The sequence below is a fragment of the Balaenoptera acutorostrata genome, chromosome X, assembly GCF_949987535.1.
Source record: "Balaenoptera acutorostrata chromosome X, mBalAcu1.1, whole genome shotgun sequence".
Lineage (NCBI taxonomy): Eukaryota > Metazoa > Chordata > Mammalia > Artiodactyla > Balaenopteridae > Balaenoptera > Balaenoptera acutorostrata.
In genome coordinates, this window is record NC_080085.1 from 103,816,246 (window position 1) to 103,836,904 (window position 20,659).

The 20,659-nt window shown below is 37.0% G+C and overlaps 1 protein-coding gene across 3 annotated transcripts in view; it reads left to right on the forward strand.

Moving 5' to 3' along the window:
- Positions 1–20,659, forward strand: part of DOCK11 (dedicator of cytokinesis 11) — a 185,764-nt gene that overhangs the window by 162,596 nt on the left and 2,509 nt on the right. For all 3 annotated transcript variants that reach the window (XM_057538105.1, XM_057538107.1, XM_057538106.1), the window contains 7 exons: positions 2,887–3,009; positions 6,176–6,289; positions 6,817–6,963; positions 14,462–14,672; positions 15,350–15,540; positions 15,984–16,084; positions 17,460–17,598. In XM_057538105.1, the coding sequence (XP_057394088.1) occupies positions 2,887–3,009; positions 6,176–6,289; positions 6,817–6,963; positions 14,462–14,672; positions 15,350–15,540; positions 15,984–16,084; positions 17,460–17,598 (1,026 nt within the window). The remainder of the gene's footprint in view (positions 1–2,886; positions 3,010–6,175; positions 6,290–6,816; positions 6,964–14,461; positions 14,673–15,349; positions 15,541–15,983; positions 16,085–17,459; positions 17,599–20,659) is intronic.

The following is a 20,659-nucleotide window of genomic DNA, read 5'->3' on the forward strand; positions in this document are numbered from 1 at the left end:
CATAGTTTTGGAAGTTTTAGCCACAACAGTCAGAGAAGAAAAAGAAATAAAAGAATCCAAATCGGAAAAAAAGAAGTAAAGCTGTCACTGTTTGCAGATGACATGATACTATACATAGAGAATCCTAAAGATGCTACCAGAAAACTGCTAGAGCTGATCAATGAATTTGGTAAAGTAGCAGGATACAAAATTAATGCACAGAAATCTCTTGCATTCCTATACACTAATGATGAAAAATCTGAAAGTGAAATTAAGAAAACACTCCCATTTACCACTGCAACAAAAAGAATAAAATATCTAGGAATAAACCTACCTAAGGAGACAAAAGACCTGTATGCAGAAAATTATAAGACACTGATGAAAGAAATTAAAGATGATACAAATAGATGGAGAGATATACCATGTTCTTGGATTGGGAGAATCAACATTGTGAAAATGACACTACTACCCAAAGCAATCTACAGATTCAATGCAATCTCTATCAAACTACCACTGGCATTTTTCACAGAACTAGAACAAAAAGTTTCACAATTTGTGTGGAAACACAAAAGACCCCGAATAGCCAAAGCAATCTTGAGAACGAAAAACGGAGTGGAGGAATCAGGCTCCCTGACTTAAGGCTATACTACAAAGCTACAGTAATCAAGACAGTATGGTACTGGCACAAAAACAGAAATATAGATCAATGAAACAGGATAGAAAGCCCAGAGATAAACCCACGCACATATGGTCACCTTATCTTTGATAAAGGAGGCTAGCATAAACAGTGGAGAAAAGACAGCCTCTTCAATAAGTGGTGCTGGGAAAACTGGACAGGTACATGTAAAAGTACGAAATTAGAACACTCCCTAACACCATACACAAAAATAAACTCAAAATGGATTAAAGACCTAAATGTAAGGCCAGACACTATCAAATTCTTAGAGGAAAACATAGGCAGAACACTCTATGACATAAATCACAGCAAGATCCTTTTTGACCCACCTCCTAGAGAAATGGAAATAAAAACAAAAATAAACAAATGGGACCTAATGAAACTTAAAAGCTTTTGCACAGCAAAGGAAACCATAACCAAGACCAAAAGACAACCCTCAGAATGGGAGAAAATGTTTGCAAATGAAGCAACGGACAAAGGATTAATCTCCAAAATTTACAAGCAGCTCATGCAGCTCAATAACAAAAAAACAAACAACCCAATCCAAAAATGGGCAGAAGACCTAAATAGACATTTCTCCAAAGAAGATATACAGATTGCCAGCAAACACATGAAAGAATGCTCAACATCATTAATCATTAGAGAAATGCAAATCAAAACTACAATGAGATATCACCTCACACCGGTCAGAATGGCCATCATCAAAAAATCTAGAAACAATAAATGCTGGAGAGGGTGTGGAGAAAAGGGAACCCTCTTGCACTGTTGGTGAGAATGTAAATTGATACAGCCACTATGGAGAACAGTATGGAGGTTCCTTAAAAACTAAAAATAGAACTACCATACGACCCAGCAATCCCACTACTGGGCATATACCCTGAGAAAACCATAATTCAAAAAGAGTCATGTACCACAATGTTCACTGCAGCTCTATTTACAATAGCCAGGACATTGGAGCAACCTAAGTGTCCATCGACAGATGAATGGATAAAGAAGTTGTGGCACATATATACAGTGGAATATTACTCAGCTATAAAATGAAACGAAATTGAGTTATTTGTAGTGAGGTGGATGGAGTTAGAGTCTGTCATACAGAGTGAAGTAAGTCAGAAAGAGAAAAACAAATACCATATGCTAACACATATATATGGAATCTAAGGGGGAAAAAAAAGTCATGAAGAACCTAGTGGCAAGACGGGAATAAAGACACAGACCTACTAGAGAATGGACTTGAGGATATGGGGAGGGGGAAGGGTAAGCTGGGACAAAGTGAGAGAGTGGCATGGACATATATACACTACCAAACGTAAAATAGATAGCTAGTGGGAAGCAGCCGCATAGCACAGGGAGATCAGCTCCGTGCTTTGTGACCGCCTAGAGGGGTGGGATAGGGAGGGTGGGAGGGAGGGAGATGCAAGAGGGAAGAGATATGGGAACATATGTATATGTATAACTGATTCACTTTGTTATAAAGTAGAAACTAACACACCATTGTAAAGCAATTATACTCCAATAAAGATGTTTAATAAATAAATAAATAAAGTTTTAAAAAAAGACATGGATAGCATGAGTAGTTGGCTTCATCTTTTTATTGTTGAGAACATGACACGATGGTTGTTTTATAGCAGCTCTTATCATTATAGCAAGGTCAGAGATCTCTATCTTGAGGTATTATACTGTCATTCCCACTAATTTTAGAACCAATAGTGAGGAAGGAAGCAGTGTTGACCAAAATCACGTCATTTTAATAAACACCTTTGTCACTGATGCAACAGCTTGAAAACTGCCAAATTATCTTAAGACTCTGTTAATTGTGTTTAAATATAATTTCAATACAAAGGAAAAATAATGGACATTTATAGACTTAGTGGAATTTACACTGTTAGACATTTAAACATCCTCAGTTTAGAACAATGTATCCCCTTTTAAAAATACTTCTTCTCAATGTGTTACCATTTGTAAGTACAGTTAACATCTTCATTATGTGATAAACAAAGTAAATAGTAGTTTAGTATTATCAATATTAATTTCATACTTTTAAGAATGGTTTCAATTTCAAATATTTCAAGTATGTGATTTAGAAAAATATAGTCACACAACTATACTCCTTCTGTGCATTTCATTAAATTTAGTACATTCTATTCTTTATTAACTTGAAATGGTTCAAAATATATTTGCCCAGAGCTCTAAAACTATCTCAAATTCCTGATTGCAGTTTTCTCTCAATGCAGGAAGTTTTGCTGGAGTTGCTAGAACAATGTGTGGATGGCTTATGGAAAGCAGAACGTTATGAAGTAATTTCTGAAATTTCCAAGTTGATCATTCCAATTTATGAGAAACGTCGAGAATTCGAGGTAGGTAATTTAAACATTTGCATCATTGGCCTATATGTTTTATTTTGGTCTTAAGTTACTATCCTTAAAAAATTTAGGAGGTCCTAAAATTACAATCCTACCTCATATTCATATAAATTTTCCAAATAAAATTAAGGACCAAACATTTAAGATATAAATTGAAATTTACATTATACCAGTGGTTCACAAAACATTTTTATCTAGCAATCTCTCCTCCTCCACTCATGGCAGAAAACAATCAACGTTGTCTTCACTAAACCTTCACTAAAAAAAGCTATTGGATTTCCATGTTGCCCGGGGAGGGTGATAGGCATGATTCTATTCTTTGCAATTTGACGGTGAGACTAAAGGTGCTGGCAGATGACAGTAGGGGAGATAATGTCACTAGTAATAACCCTATTGTGAGGAGTTTTTCCAATTTATTCTGCCAGATAAAGCTGTTGATAAAGGGTAGTTAATAAAGAATAGTATTATAATGAGCAGCTGTTGCCACCAGCACCGATCAGGAATTTTTTATATTCAAGTCTCTAAGTCCATATCATAATTTTCTACCCTTACTATGCTGGGAAGGGATGATTTAGGATTCAAGCCATTTTTTTTAAAAAGCAAAGCAGTTTATCCTTAAATATAGCAAGTAGTCTTTCATTGTTGAAGAAGTTTCCAAGAGTGAAAACATACATTTAATATCATCTGTGTAGTGTTCTAATCTCTGTTCCAAACTGGCTCTGATCAAACTCACTTTTTCTTCCTAGGTTCTGGGTCTTTCTCTCTTTGCCATGCTTTTGGTGTATATGGGGCATGCCTGGAAAATCATAGAGGAGTTCAAGTGATTATATTAAAAAGCAAGAGTTAAATAATTAAATCTAAGTCACACAGATGACAAAGAATAGCCTATGAGACAAGACAAGAATTGGCATTGAGCTTTCTATCAAAGCATTACATCCTAAGAACCTTTGTAAAAGTTTCAAAATACCCACTCTCTTACTCTTAGGTTGAAGATCAGGATATTAGAAACCCAGGGAACATTTTGCTACTCAATTGACTAATAGGGAAAAAAGAAAAATATATCTTCCCTACACATTAAAGGAAACAATACGTTCTATAGGGGAACTACTCCTATTCCCTTGTAGGGGTGCAAGGGTCTGTATAGATCCCCTAGTGTTCTGAATGAGATGAAGTAATTTTTCAGTGTATCTTTATGGGATAGGCTGAAAAGTGTCAGAGGTGGCAGCCATAAAGGTAAGGAAAACTTCCCTCAAATTGAGCTCAACTGCAGAAAATAATATGGGAAGAATTTTAGAGAAAGGATGTCTGCTTCTGTGCTCCCCTTTTTTTATTGAAGTGAAATTCACTAACATACAATTGACCATATTCTGGTGTGCAATTCAGTGGCATTTAGTGCATTCTTAACGTTACACTCTCACCACCTCTCTCTAGTTTCAAAACATTTTTATCACCGCAGAAAAAAACTCCATATCCTTTAGTAATCACTCTCCACCCTATGCCCCACCCTCTGGAAACCATTAACCTGCTTTCTGTCTATGGATTTGCCTATTCTGGATGTGTCATAAAAAAAATTAATACAAGATGTGACCTTTTGTTTCTGGCTTCTTTCACTTAGCATAATATTTAGAGATTCATCCAGGTTGTAGCATGTATCAGAACTTCATTCCTTTTTATGGCGGAATGGTATTTCATGGTATGGATATACCACAATTTGTTTATCCATTTGGGTTGTTTCCCCATTTTGGCTATTACGAATAGTGCTGTTGTAAACAGTTATGTATAAGTTTCTGTATGGGTATGTTTTCTTTTTTTATATATAAATTTATTTATTTTATTTATTTTTTTTGGCTGCGTTGGGTCTTTGTTGCTGTGCATGGGCTTTCTCTAGTTGTGGCAAGCAGGGGCTACTCTTCGTTGCAGTGCACAGGCTTCTCATTGCCGTGGCTTCTCTTGTTGCAGAGCACGGGCTCTAGGCGCGCGGGCTTCAGTAGTTGTGGCACATGGGCTCAGCAGTTGTGGCTCGCGGGCTCTAGAGCACAGGCTCAGTAGTTGTGGCACATGGACTTAGTTGCTTCGTGGCATGTGGGATCTTCCCGGACCAGGGCACGAACCCGTGTCCTCTGCATTGGCAGGCGGATTCTTAACCACTACGCCACCAGGGAAGCCCTGGGTGTGTTTTCATTTATCTTGGATATATACCTAACAGGGGAATTGCTGGATCATAGGGTAACTCCATGTATAACTTTTGAGTAACCACCAGATTGTTTTCCCTTTTACACTCCCACCAGCAGTGTACACATTCCACATCCTGATCAACACTTATTTTTGGTTTCTTATTACAGCCATCCTAGTGGATGTGAAGTGGGGTCACATTGTGGTTTTGATTTGTATTTCCTAATGAGCAGTGATTTTGAACATCTTTTCATGTCCTTGTTGGCCGTTTATATATATTCTTTGGAGAAATGTCTATTCAAGTCCTTTGCTCACTTTTAAATTAGGTTATTTGTCTTTTTGTTGTTGGATTGTGGGAGTTCTTTATATTTTCTGGATATGAAAACTTATCAGATCTGTGGTTTACAAATATTTTCTCCTGTTCTGTAGGTTGTCTTTTCACATTCTTGATAATGTTCTTAGCACAGCGTGCTCCCTTTTTCTGGATGTGTAGAAGAATATATTCTTTGAAAATGTCTGTGAACCTGTATAAAAGGAGTCCTCAGTCAGGTTTATACTATTATTTTTGTGTCTGAATTTTATTTTCTTCTCCAAAATTGTTCGCATGGATTGTTTATTCTCATCTCTCCACCTAAGAGCTCAAGCAAAGCATTTTGCTTATCTTTCAGTTAAAATAATTCAGACATAAGAAAAAAGTAGTCAATAACACAGTATTTTTAAATTATACACTACCATTGAGATATGAATGAAATGAAACATGATATTTAGAAATACAGTGTTATTTGACCATTTTAAGCTCTACCCTACGACCTAAAGTTGTTAAGGAGTTTTGTCTAATAATGACCATGGGGGAGGGGAGTGTGAATGACCCCACCAAAACCATTTTGAAAAGGAAATAGTGTTGCTTTTTTTTTTCCTGTGCATTTATCTTAGACATTTAGTAACTAAGCAAAAAACAGAGCTATTTTGTTTATTCTCATTTTTTCAGAAACTTACTCAAGTTTATAGAACTCTTCATGGAGCTTACACAAAAATTTTGGAGGTTATGCACACAAAAAAAAGACTTTTAGGCACTTTCTTCAGAGTTGCCTTTTATGGCCAAGTAAGTATACTTTAGTTCATAAAGTTGTTTTCCTTTTTAAACATTCACCTTTGAATGATTACTGTAGCAGCAGTTATTGGTTCTAGGATTCTGTCTAGATAGAGCACCTGTCACAACAGCAGGAAGCCTCGTTTGTAAGTATAAAGTTCACTTTGGTTCCCATATCTAAATCCACTAGGTCAGAGTACAACATATAAGATTTGAATGTTTCCTTCAGTTTCATTTTTTGTTAAGCTTCTTAAATGTATATTTAATATCTAGCACTGAAAGATTTGCAATAAAAATCAGGTAAGTATGCAGGTGATGAAAAAATCGAGTGTGGAAATCTTCAGGCCAATAATATGCTCATATGACTGTGAGTTTGAAAATTCTCATTTATTTCAGTTAAAATATATGCATGTCACTTTTAGTACTATTATTTAAAATCTATTTCAAATACATTGTTGCTAATTATTTAGTAGATTTTCTGTAAATGCTTTGTTTGCTCATATTATTTATAAATTATTGTATGTTTAACTTTATAATAGTCTTTTTTTGAAGAAGAGGATGGAAAGGAGTACATCTATAAAGAGCCAAAGCTCACTGGCCTCTCGGAGATTTCCCTGAGACTTGTTAAACTTTATGGTGAAAAATTTGGTACAGAGAATGTCAAAATAATTCAGGATTCAGACAAGGTAACATATTTATTGGTTCCAGGCATGGTACGTTGCTTCTGACTTTTTCCTTTTTTAGCTAGTGGAGGAGAGGCATGGGAAATAGAGCCTTTCCAGATTGTGAAAGAAAGGACAGGGGCTTTGGAATCAGAAAGAAGGATTCAAATCTCCATTCTCTGCCACTTGCGAGCTGTGTGACCATGGGGAAGTTACTTAACCTCTCTGTGCCTCATTGTTCTCATTAGTAAAATGAAGTTAATAATAGTGCCTTCCTCATGGAGTTGTTGTACGAATTAAATGAGTTAATATATGGAAAGTGATTAGAGTTCCTGGTATGTAAAAAAGCATTCACTAATAATAATAGAAGCTGGCACGCTCAATAAAGGTTAGCTATTATTGTGAATGCTGTTGTGCATCATGATTGTCAATTTCATACTTTATGATTAAAATCATCTTAGGACACACATTTTACTCTAAGATATCCTTAGTTCACTAGTTACATTCGCAGTGATGTAGGTTTAGGAGAGATGCCTTGGGCCTTGATCTAAAGATTATCCATCCCACTAGCCCTGCCAAGGCAAGGATGAGAAAGGTTCCAGCAAGAGAGGCTCTTTCCTAGAAATGCATAGTTCCCTATAGACAGAATTGCGGGAAGGCGCAATAGGAATGCCTGACTGTCCTTAGTTACCATGGGTATGTACAGGATGAGAGCTGATTTTTCAGGTAGGAAGGACCTATACAGTGCAGGATCTGTAGGCCCCAGAAATATTTACTGCGTGACTATGATTGCATGGTGCTACGCAAAGCACTTAATAGCTCACAAGCAGCATTGCCGGAGTGAAAAGCCCGTGGCAATAGTAAAGACACTTCATTTTCTACTGTGAAAATGATCTCTTCACTTTGTACTTACCTATATCTCATGGAGATGATTTTATCTTAAGCATATGCCTTCGACATTTAAAAATAGATGTGCTGATAGGTTCAAAATTCATGAATATTTGGCAGACCCTCTCTACTTCTGATCCGTTTCACTATTTTGCATTGTTTTATTGAATTAAGACAACAGAAAATTTTATCTCCTTGTAGCCAGAAAGTTTTAGGCTTGCTGCCATACTACTGATACTATAAATGGAAAGTTAATAGAAAGCCAGGCTTGCAGAACAACATGCGGTTTTCTACTTTCTTCTGCCTCTGAAAACCTGGCCAACAAGCACTAATGACAAACCACCATCAGGCAGCTGGACTCCTGACATTATTTTTATGCACAATATTTTAGTCATTCCTCATAGGCAACAGATATAATAAGCAGTTGCTACTTTTAAAATCCTTATTTCTTTCTTAATATGTGAAATTAAAAATTAAAAACACTCTTTTACTTGCCAAAGAACAAAATCTGCTTAAGGGCACAAACAATGTGAAAAACAGTTGGGCAATATTTTCCAGTATTTTAAATGTATCTTTCCTTGGACCCAGTAACTTCACATTTATCATTTTATCTTGTAGATAGATATATACACATAAACATGTATGTTTAAAGGTGTTTATTGCTGCAAAGTTTATATAACAAAAACCTGGAAACAATCTAATATCCATATGGTTAAGGAAGTGGCACTACCCCCATATAATGGATATAGTATCCTAAGCATTAAAAAACTGATAAGTATTGATATACCTATCAAGATACATTATTGAGAGAAAAAAGGTGAGGCACAGAACATTATGGATAGGATGATTACATTTGTGAAAATTGATATTCACATATACTCACTTGTTTATGCTTAGGAAATTTCTGGAATGATACATACAAAATTGTTAACCATGGTTATCCCTGAGGAGAGAGACTAGAGTCTTATGCGGGAAGAAAGACTTTTTTTTACTTTTCATATATACCCTCATGTACTGTTTGAATGTTTACCATATACATAGTTTATTTTATAAGGTCAAAATCAGTCTTGACCTCTTTTTTATTTTCCTTCTATGTCTTGTCTTAGCCAGATAATTAACCTCACCTGAGTTTCTCTGGAGAAATCTAGCTTTTTAATGGCAAAGAAAAGAAAGGATTTCTAGATTTAGGCTTTTAGATTTTTATGTAATAACAAGTAGAATGGGTTTGGAGAAGTTTTAAAAGTTGCTAAGAAACTTTCCCTTGTCTATGCTCCTGTATATGTGGAGGAGAAAAAAAGGATGTAGGGACTGTTTCTTGGGAGGTTTTTGTTGTTTTTTTGGTTTGTTTCATTTTTTCCTATGCTAAACACAAAAAGGCCTGACTATGATAAATTGCAAGGATATTGACAGTGTCACCAACACCCAAGGCACAAGTCAAATTTAGTTGGGAGAACACTGAAAGAAGAGGGTCCTGGGAATCATCTGGAGTTAATGGAGAGACTGCAGCATAGCTTCTTAACGTGGAATTTAGACTCTTTATGTAATGGTCTGTAACTACTATAATTTTATGTCTCTGAAATAGAACGATTCTGCTTTCCTGTGGTCCCCTTCCTCCATAGAATAGGCTTAATGCAATCAAGAGTACCCACTCTTACAATGTCAAATACTGCTTGTGGATGTACGAATTGTAATCTTTTCTATAGGGTAGTTGGGTAGTATGTATCAAAATTCCTAAAACCATGTAAATCTTTTAACTAAGCAACTTCTCATCTAAAAATTTTTCCTAAGGAATAAATCAGAAAAAAATGTACACAGTTTTAAATACAAGGATGTTCATTGGAGCATTATTTATAATAGCAAAATGTTGGAAAACAACCTGAGTCTATTAATGAGGGACTGATCTAATAAATCATGCTTATCCATATCCATCCATTAAAAGTCATGTCAATGACTATAATATAGAACTGTGATAACTATCTTTTTTATTGTGGTAAAATACACATAACATAACATTTATATGTTAACCATTTTTAAGTGTACAATTCAGTGGTGCTTCCAACACCATGTTGGGTAGAAGTGGTGAAATGGGCATCCTTGCCTTGTTCCTCATCTTAGAGGAAAAGCTTTCAGCCTTTCACCATTGAATGTAATGTTTGCTATAGGTTTTTCACAGTGGCCCTTGATCAGATTGTAGACATTTCCTTCTATTCCTACTTTATTGAGTGTTTTTATTATGAAAGGGTGTTGAATTTTGTCAAATGCTTTTTCTGCATTGATTGAGATGATCATGTGGTTTTTTTCCCCTTCATTCTGTTAATGCAGTGTATCAATATTACATTGATCAATTTTCATATGTTGAACCATCCTTGCATTCCAGGAATAAATCCCACTTGGTCATCATGTACAATTCTTTTAATAGGCTGCTAAATTCAGTTTGCTAGTATTCTGTTGAGAACTTTTGCATCAGTGTTCATAAGGGATATCGGTCTGTAGTTTTCTTGTGCTGTCTTTGTCTGGCTTTGGTAATCAGAGTATTGCTGACCTCATAGAATAAGTTAGGGAGTGTTTCTTTCTCTTCACTTTTTTGGAAAATTTGGAGAACACTTGGTGTTAGTTCTCCTTTAAATATTTGGGAGACTTCACCAGTGACGATACCAAGTCCAGAGCTTCTCTCTGTCAGGATATTTTTTATTACTGATTCAGTTTCCTTACTGAAGATCTATTCAGATTTCCCTATTCCTTCATGGTTTAGTCTTGGTAGGCTTTGTGTTTCTAGGAATTTGTTCATTTCACATTCCATCTAGGTTTTCTAATTTGTTGGCATATACTTGCTCATAGTACTCTCTTATAATCCTTTTTATTTCTGTAGGATTGGTAGTAATGTCCTCGTTTTCATTTCTGATTTTAGTAATTTGAGTGTTCTCTCTTTCTTTCTGGTCTGTTTAGTTAAAGGGTTGTCAATCTTGTTGATCTTTTCGAAGAGCCAACTTTTGGTTTCATCGATTTTCTCTGTTATTTTTCTAGTCTCTATTTCATTTATCTGTACTCTAATCTTTATTATTTCCTTCCTTCTGCTAGCTTTGAGTTTAGTTGTTCTTCTCTTTCCAGTTCCTTAAGTTGTAAAATTAGGTTGTTGATTTGAGACCTTTCCTGTTTTTAATGTTAAATGTTATAGCTATAAATTCCGCCCCCCCCCTCTGTAGCACTGCTTTTGCTGTGTCCCATAAGTTTTGGTATGTTGTGATTTCATTTTCATTAATACCTAAGTATTTTCTAATTTCCCTTGTGATTTCTTCTTTGATCCATTGATTTCTTTAAAGAATATGTTGTTTAATTTCCACCAATTTGTGAAGTTTCCAATTTTACTTCTGTTACTGATTTCGAACTTCATCCCATTGTGGTCAGAGAAGATACTTTGTATGATATCTGTCTTTATAAACCTATTGAGACTTATTTGTGGCTTAACATATAGTCTATCCTGGAAAATGTCCCATGTGCACTTGAGAAGAATGTGTATTCTGTTGTTGGGTAGAGTTTTCTATATATGTCTGTTAGGTCTAGGTAAATTATTGTGTTATTCAAGTCATCTATTTCCTTACTTACCTTCTGCATGGTTGTTCTATCCAGTATTAAGATTGAGGTATTAAAGTCACCAACTATTATTGTAGAACTATTTATTATTTCTCCCTTCAGTTCTATCGATTTTTGCTTCATATATTTTGATGATCTGTTATTAGGTGTGTAGATGTTTATAATTGTTTTATCTTCTTGCTGTATTGAACCTTTTATCAATATATAATGTCCTCCTTTGTTGCTTGTAACCTTTTTAAATTTAAAGTCTATTTTGTCCAATATTAGTATCTTTACCCCTGCTCTCTTTTGATTACTATTTGGATGGTATATCTTTTTCCATTCTTTCACATTCAGCCTTTGTGTGTCTTTGGAGCTAAAGTGAGTCTCTTATAGACAGCATATAGTTGGATCATGTTTGTTTTTTTTTAATCCATTCTCCCAATCTCTGTCTTTTGTTTACAGAATTTAACCCATTTATATTTAAATTAATTACTAATTAATAAGGAGGGACTTTACTTCTGTCATTCTGCTATGTTTTCTGTGTGCCTTATAGCTTTTTTGTCTCTCATTTCCTGCATTACTATCTTCTTTTGTATTCAGTTGATTTTTTTGGCAGTGGGTTTTTTTTTTTTAATCACATTCTCTCTTTTTAAATTTTATTTATTTTCGGCTGCATTGGGTCTTCATTGCTGTACACGGGCTTTTCTGTAGTTGCGGCGAGCGGGGCCTACTCTTCATTGCAGTGTGCGGGCTTTTCCTTGCGGTGACTTCTCTTATTGCGGAGCGTGGACTCTAGGCACACGGGCTTCAGTAGTTGCAGCACGCGGGCTCAGTATTTGTGGCATGTGGGCTGTAGGGCACATGGGCTTCAGTAGTTGTGGCGCGCGGGCTCTAGAGCACAGGCTCAGTAGTTGTGGTGCACAGGCTTAGTTGCTCCACAGCATGTGGGATCTTCCCGGACCAGGGCTCGAACCCGTGTCCCCTGCATTGGCAGGTGGATTCTTAACCACTGCACAACCAGGGAAGTTGTCCCTCTCCCTCACTTTTAAGGACATTTTTGCCAGATATAGGATTCTTGGTTGATAGATTTTTTTTTCTTTAGCACTTTGAATATATCAGTCCACTGCCTTCTGGCCTCCAAAGTTTCTGATGAGAAATTTGATAATCTTATTGAGGATCCCTCGTGTGTGACAAGTCGTTTATCTCTTGCTTCTTTCAAAATTCTCTTTGTCTTTGGCTTTTGACATTCTGATTTTAATATGTCTCAGTGTGGGTCTCTTTGAGTTACCCTGCTTGGAGTTTGTTGAGCTTCCTGTCTTTGATCAGATTTGGGAAGTTTTCACCCATTATTTCTTCAAATATTCTCTCTGTCCTTTTCTCTCTCTTTTCTCCTTCAAGGACTCCCACAATGGGTATGTTCGTCTGCTGGATGATGTTCAACAGGTTCCTTAAGGCTCTGTCACTCTTCTTCAGTTTTTTTTTTCCTTTGTGTTACTCTGATTGATAATTTCCATTGTCCTGTCTTCAAGTTTACTGACTATTACTTCTGCCTGCTGAAATTTGCCTTTGAATCCCTCTGGTGAATTTTCATTTCAGTTATTATATTTTTCAGCTCTGAAAAAATTTTTTGGTTTCTTTTTAGATTTTTTACCTCTTTATTGATATTGACATTTTGTTCATACATCATTTTCTTGACTTTTTCCATAACTTCCTTTAGTTCTTTTAGCATCGAGACTGTTGTTTTAAAGTCTTTTTCTAGGAGATCTGCTGTCAGTTCTTTTTCAGGGACAGTTTCTATTGGTTTATTTTTCTCGTTTGAATGGGCCATACTTTCCTGTTTCTTTGTATGCCTTGTGATTCTTTTTTTGTTGAAAACTGGACATTTGAATTTAATAACATGATCACTCTGGAAATCAGATTCTCTCTCTCTCTGTCCCAGAGTTTGCTGGTTTTTGGTTTTGTTTTTAATTGTTGTAAGCTGTCTCTGTGCCAGGGATAAACCTGAGGTGTAAACTTGGGGACTTATCAGGTCTTTCCTTAGCCTGTGCCTTCCCCTGAGCATGTGCAGTGACTTTCTAGTTTCCTTCATATATGCAGTTGCTTTTGAACACCCTAGTCGCCAGTGTCTGGCTCCCAAGAGGGGAAAGAGAGGAAAATGAAGGGAGGGGGAGAGAAAAGGCACCGGTCCTTTAAATCCCCTGGAAGTCACTTCAGCCAGAGGGGGAGGGCCTTGCAACAATGGGAAGAGGTGCTACAGTAATGGCCACGGCCTCTTTGACTGCCCCCCCCCGTGATCAGAAGCAGCAATCAGCAGTCGTAGCACAGATCCCCAATATTTGGAAGACAGGGTCCTTCTTGTTCATCCTGGCTCCCGCAAGCTGTTCCAAGAACATGTGCACCACTGCCTGCCATGGTACTTGAGGGGTGAGGTACAGATAGCGGCCATTATGCCAAGAGCTAAAATTGACCAAAATCAAAATTAAGGTAATTTCCTGCCCAGGTCCTCCCCTGGAAGTTGCAAGTCTTCAATAGACTGCAGAGTTCCAAAATAGTTACATCAGATAGATTCTGCCAGTGTAACTGTTGTCTCTGTAGGAAGATAGATTTCTGGTGCTCTGCCATCTTCTCAGAATCCTCTCTATAATATATATTTTGTTGAGGTGGAATTCAAATGTGCAGTTAAGCCACTTTAATATATTTTTAGGAAATCAGATTACAAAACAATGTTCAGCATGATCTCAGGTTTGTAAATACATGTGCATAGAGAAGAGATTGGAAGGAAATATATGAAAATGTGAATAATGGTCATTGCTGAGTGGTAGCATTACAGTTTTTATTTTCTGCCTACATTTCTGTAATCTCCAAATAGGTTTCTGTAACTTCTTAATAATCAGAAGGAAACGATCCTTGAAAAAAGAGCAAAGACCTCTTCCAGGTGTGTATTCAACTTACAGTGTATTCAGCGACAGTGGTCCTCAATTGATTTCAGAGGAGTTAGTAGCTTACCTGTACCCCCTTTTCCCATATATTGAATAAAAAACAAAACTTTCTTACCTTACAGGTAAATGTCAAAGAGCTTGATCCCAAATATGCTCATATCCAAGTCACTTATGTGAAGCCCTACTTTGATGACAAAGAACTCACAGAAAGAAAAACTGAGTTTGAAAGAAACCATAATGTCAACAGATTTGTTTTTGAGGCTCCTTATACATTATCAGGCAAAAAGCAAGGCTGTATAGAAGAACAGTGCAAACGCCGTACGATCTTAACTAGTAAGTGGGACTTGGCATAACTTCTTTGTTTGACATGGTCATTTTTTTTTTAATTAATTAATTTATTTATTTTTGGCTGTGTTGGGTCTTCGTTTCTGTGCAAGGGCTTTCGGTAGTTGCGGCAAGCGGGGGCCACTCTTCATCGTGGTGCGCGGGCCTCTCATTATCTTGGCCTCTCTTGTTGCGGAGCACAGGCTCCAGACGCGCAGGCTCAGTAGTTGTGGCTCACAGGCCTAGTTGCTCCGCGGCATGTGGGATCTTCCCAGACCAGGGCTCGAACCCATGTCCCCTGCATTAGCAGGCAGATTCTCAACCACTGCGCCACCAGGGAAGCCCCTGACATGGTCATTTTTTGATACACACAAGCAGCAGCTGGTCAGCAGGAAAATGTAACTGAAACTTTAATCATTCATTGTTCTGCTGTTCAGTCACTAGCTTGCACAAACATGGCTATGTTATAAACCATTGGTTTCCCGTAGGTAATTCATGATTGCTCTGAGTTGTCTCATAAAGAGAATTTCTCCCTCAATCCTGAAGTAATAAGGCGCCAATCTGGTCCCTAAGGTATTTTCCAGACAAAGCATGGGGAGAATTAAGCACAATAGATTTTTTTCTTTAATTTGCCTGTTTGATTTACTGTCTTAAAAACTCATTTGTTCAATCTTAACATTTAATAGCTTCAAACTCATTTCCATATGTGAAGAAGAGGATCCCTATAAACTATGAACAGCAGATTAATTTAAAGCCAATTGATGTTGCTACTGATGAAATAAAAGATAAAACTGCAGAGCTGCAGAAGCTTTGCTCTTCTGCTGACGTGGACATGATTCAGCTCCAACTTAAATTGCAGGGCTGTGTTTCAGTGCAGGTATGTTGGTTGCTAAACATGTATTAAATGTTTCTTGACGTTCCTCTTGCTTTCATAAGGGCACAGAGCAAGCATTAATTGTAATTGTCTGTTATACTCTTACTGAATGCAAAAACCTGTACATTTTTTATTAAGTTAATAAAGAAATTATGTTCAATTTCTATAAATTTTGTGTTATGTCAGAGGACTTTAACATAAATCCCTCTGACTATAGCCAAGCCCTATATTTACATATCAGAAATCATTAACTAACCTATTAGAATATCATCTTTGCAGATGATTTGCTTTAGTTAATCTTTTTCAAATAAATTTATAGTAAGAATAGTAAATATGTTTCTCAGATGTGGATTTTTAACATATTGGTTTTCTTTAAAAAGAGAATTGCAAAAATTACTTTTTGGTTGTATTCTAACAACTCTCGTTTTTCTCCTTTTGTAATTTAGGTAAATGCAGGTCCGTTAGCATATGCAAGGGCTTTCTTAAATGACAGTCAAGCTAGCAAGTATCCACCTAAGAAAGTAAATGAGTTGAAAGACATGTTTAGGTAAGTGCTTTGTAGTTTTCAGATTATTCCTCTATTCTTTTACTCCATTTTCTTCATTTTCTTTGGATCTTTGAACCAAAATGATGCTCAGCTGAGGGGCCTAGGAGTCCTGAAAAGGTACTTGCTTTAAAATAAAGCGGAACCTCCACTAAGAGCTCATGGAAAGAGCTGCATGCCTCCCTTTCTGCAGAAAGAAATGTCCCTCCAAAAAAGGACATTCTCTGTTCTCTTTCACAACATTTAAGTGACCTTCTGATGGTACTTTAAGTAGTAAGGAAATGTGTGACTTCTATCTTGCTGCAGGACTTTAACAATGTCCTAGTGACCCAAGACATTAAATATGACAACTTACTTTATTGCTTTGGATATTGTGACACAAACACAAGCCTACTTTCATTATGTGATGCCCTCCTTTGCCTGACTGACCTTATGTTACAGCTTTTCAGACCATTTAGGGTAGGAAGGGCTGGATAGGCTTGCTTCTATCCACATCCTTAGTTCCACTTGGATTCTTCCAGTCTAGGGCATGTGATATCTTGTCTGGACTGAGCATCCCTCTAAGCTAGGGCAGGTCTGAATGGTCTTGCATTGGAAAAAATCTGTTTCATATATAAAAAGAGTTTACATTCAGAATAAGAGAGACAGCTGAGTAAAATAGACTAAGGAGAAAGATGATAACTTATCCACTCATTTGCTTCAGACTTATTTCATTTACTTTTCCTGTCTCTGTGTTATCAGCTGTTTCACGTTACAGAGTAACCAGTAGTCATTCATTCAATATTTATTAATTCCTGGCATGTATAAAAAGATTCTACTAGTTGCTATGACAGGGATACAAAACAAGTGGGCAGTGAGGTACTTTGTCCCCTAAGACCTACAGTCTAATTATGGACATTAAACATAAACACATGAAATGATGGAAAAATGCTTTTATGATAGCTCATCAACTCTCTGTCCCCACTCCTACCAGCCCAGGGCAGATACTTAATGCCTATAGCACCCAGCACTGTACTGGGTGCATAGTTAGTACCAAATAAATTATTTTTGAATAAATGACATTATCTACAGATGTAAATTAATGTTAGCACAACTTTAGGTGATATCATATCAAGTAAATGACTGAGCAAGTAGGCTTCCTAGAGGGTATATGTTTTGAGCCGGATCTTGAAGGAGGTAAGAAACCAGAAGAGAAAGATGGAAAAGAAAGAAAAAGATATTTCAGACTTTAGGAGGTGGCATTAGCAAAAGCACAGTGAGAAAATATAGGATTCTAATCTTCCTTGTAGGCAAGCCATGGTTAAAGTAAATATTAAATTGTCAGTGAGACTTTCGAGGAATAAACAACAAAAACTTTATCTTTGATCTTCATCCACAGGAAGTTCATCCAAGCATGCAGCATTGCACTGGAACTAAACGAGCGGCTAATTAAAGAGGATCAGATTGAGTACCATGAAGGGCTAAAGTCAAATTTCAGAGACATGGTAAAAGAATTGTCTGACATTATTCACGAGCAGGCAAGTATTAGGGTGGTTGAAAACGAAAACGTGATCTGGGGTCCGTAAAGAGTTACTTAACAAATCTATTAGTTTGAAATGTGTTACCTTGAAATTAGTATGTTATTTTAAAATTTGCTCATATTTTCTTTAATCATTTAAATGATGTAACACAAATGAAATTTGAAGTGATTACTGACAATTGCTTTAGCAATTGCTTCAGATAATAAATCATTTGGTTCTTTGTGCCACAGAGCCATTAGAAGCGAGTAGCTGAGCAAGTCTGAGTTGATCTACTATGAACATGGATAAGAATCTCTCAAGAAGGGTCCTAGAGAAGTGAAATGGCTCAGTAGCCGAATCCCTAAATGAATATTCCTGTCTTAGCTGTAAGAAACTAGATACAGGTGGCCCTCCCTGTCTGCAGGTTACACATTCATGGATTCAACCAACTGCAGATCGAAAATATTTGAAAAAAAATTCCAGAAAGTTCCAAAAAGCAAAACTTGAATTTGCTGCACATAGGCAACTATTTACATAGCATTTACACTGTATTAGGTATTATAAACAATCTAAAGATGATTTAAGGTATCGGGGAGGATGTGCATAGGTTATATGCAAATACTATGCCGTTTTATGTAAGAGACTTGAGCATCCTCAGATTTTAATATCCGTGGGGGGGAGGGTGCGAGAGGCAGTGGTCCTGGCACTAATCCTCCAAGGATACCAAGGGACAACTATACCATCATTTAGGTGAGATCCTGAGTGAGTTCCAAAATTTGGGAATCGTCTTAATACCCATACAGCTAGTTTTATTTTCATAAAACCTAGCATTTTAATTTATGACTGAGTGTTAATGACAATTACAGCTAACTTAGTAGAACACAATCTGAAAAATATAGAAGCAAAGATCTGCTCACCACTTACAGCCAAATTATGTCATAATTAAATAGTTATGACTTTCATATCCCTACTTACCTAAAACCAGAGTACTCCTGAATTGTCCTGGTAAATGTCATTCCTATATTGGGGTCCTGAAATCTGTGTTTACAACCACTCTAGACATGGATTGTCACTCAAGTATTTTAATATCTTCAACACAGTTGTAAAAGTCACAGCATGATGGTCTGGTCCCTCAGTGCGTGAGCCTATTAAGCTTATCATTAAAGTCTCCTTAATTTCCTTACTAAGGAAAACAGCCAATAAGATAAATATTTGCTTCAGAAACTCTTCAAACTCTCAATTTTTTAAAGAAATTAAGGCTCCTTAAAAGAAACAAGGATAACTACAACCCTTTAGAGAACCCATTCTTAACACTGGTTCCAGAAAGGAGAACCTCATCTGTCCTGGTATCTGCATTTCATTGATTGCTTGGCACTCCCCTGCGTGAGACCATCACTCAAAGGGTGTACTTACAAATAGACTTACAAATAGTGGTTAGTTCCCAAAGATCTGCAGTGTAATGATGGGTGAAAGAAGAGGCGTTTCAAGGAAAACAAAAGCTAGTTGAGTCCAGGCTCCACCTCTCTGAATTTAGCATGTATGCTTTCTCTTAGAAAGGACTATGGGAAATTTAGTTACCATTAGCCCAAGGTCGCACTGAGTGACTAGGAGTCTAATTTTCTAACCATGGTCATCTTCTCAGTATGGAGAAGCCAGTCAGCCAGACGTTCATCATCCCATCTGTTCAATGAGACGAGTCACCCCAGTCTCCTACTCTCCCGTTCTCATGGCTGGGAATTTTGTTGGCCTGAGGAGTCTGGAATCAATGATCTATTTCTTCTTTTTGCCATCTTTACTTCTGTTAGCCCACTTAGGAGTGACTGCAAACTGTTCCAAGGCATACCTTTGCTGCTCAGTTTTCAGAGGCCCTTTTTGGCCTCCTTCCCAAAGCAGCCAGGTGATCAGGACTAGGAAGATAGGGAATCATTCCACTTCCTTTATTGTCTGTATCTCAAGCTCAGCCCCTGAGTACAGTGGGGACTTCACCATCACTGCTCTGGGGTATACTTGAATCAAATAAGACCACATAATTTATTCCTAGAACCTGTCCAGTTTATGGGGTTTTGTTCTCCATAGTCCATAGGAGAAAACAGCAAAAACTCCTCCTTCACAAAAGATATAAAACAATTACATCATTTTAAGCCAATGTGTATTATATTACAGTTATATAATTTGCATGCAACCGTATGACCTAGCATTGAGCTCTAATTTATTCAAAATGAAAGCAAATCATTCAATTTACTGCTATTACTGTGATCAAGATATTTAGAGTAGTGGTTTTATAAGTTCTTTTTTCCCGTGTTTAAAAAAAACAAAGTTCAACTGAGTAAATTTTAAAGATCTTGGCTTTATTCGGTGATTCATGAGTCGGGCAGCATACCATCTAGCAGACAGAAAGGAGCTCCGAAGAGTTTTACAAAATGGAAGACTTTTACAGGTAGAACGAGGCAGGACAAGGAAGTTACTCTAGAAAAGAGCTGATTCTCTCAGGCAAGGTCACCTTCCTACGGGGCACAGTAAGGGTCTGTCAGATGGAGTACCTCACTAGTGCCGACCAGGTAATTCCAGACTGAAAGTAATACACACACTTTTTTTTTTTTTTAAACATCTTTATTGGAGTATAATTGCTTTACAATGGTGTGTTAGTTTCTGCTTTATAACGAAGTGAATCAGTTATGCATATACATATGTTCCCATATCTCTTCCCTCTTGCATCTCCCTCCCTCCCACCCTCCCCATCCCACCCCTCTAGGTGGTCACAAAGCACCAAGCTGATCTCCCTGTGCTATGCGGCTGCTTCCCACTAGCTAGCTATTTTACATTTGGTAGTATACACACTTTTTTCACTGCTTAAGATTACCTGCCTAGAAAAGGCTGAAACTGCAATTAGGTTAGGTATTAAGTCTCAGGTGACATGGGCTTAGTGCAAGTGACTCCATTTTGGGCCTCTCATCTCTTTTTTAACACCCTCAAGTATGGATTTTACAAATCTGCTGTCTTATATCCCACCTGTCTCTCTCATTTAATTTCCATGAACCATGGCTATTTTGTTTAGTTCTACGGACCAATATTTTAGACC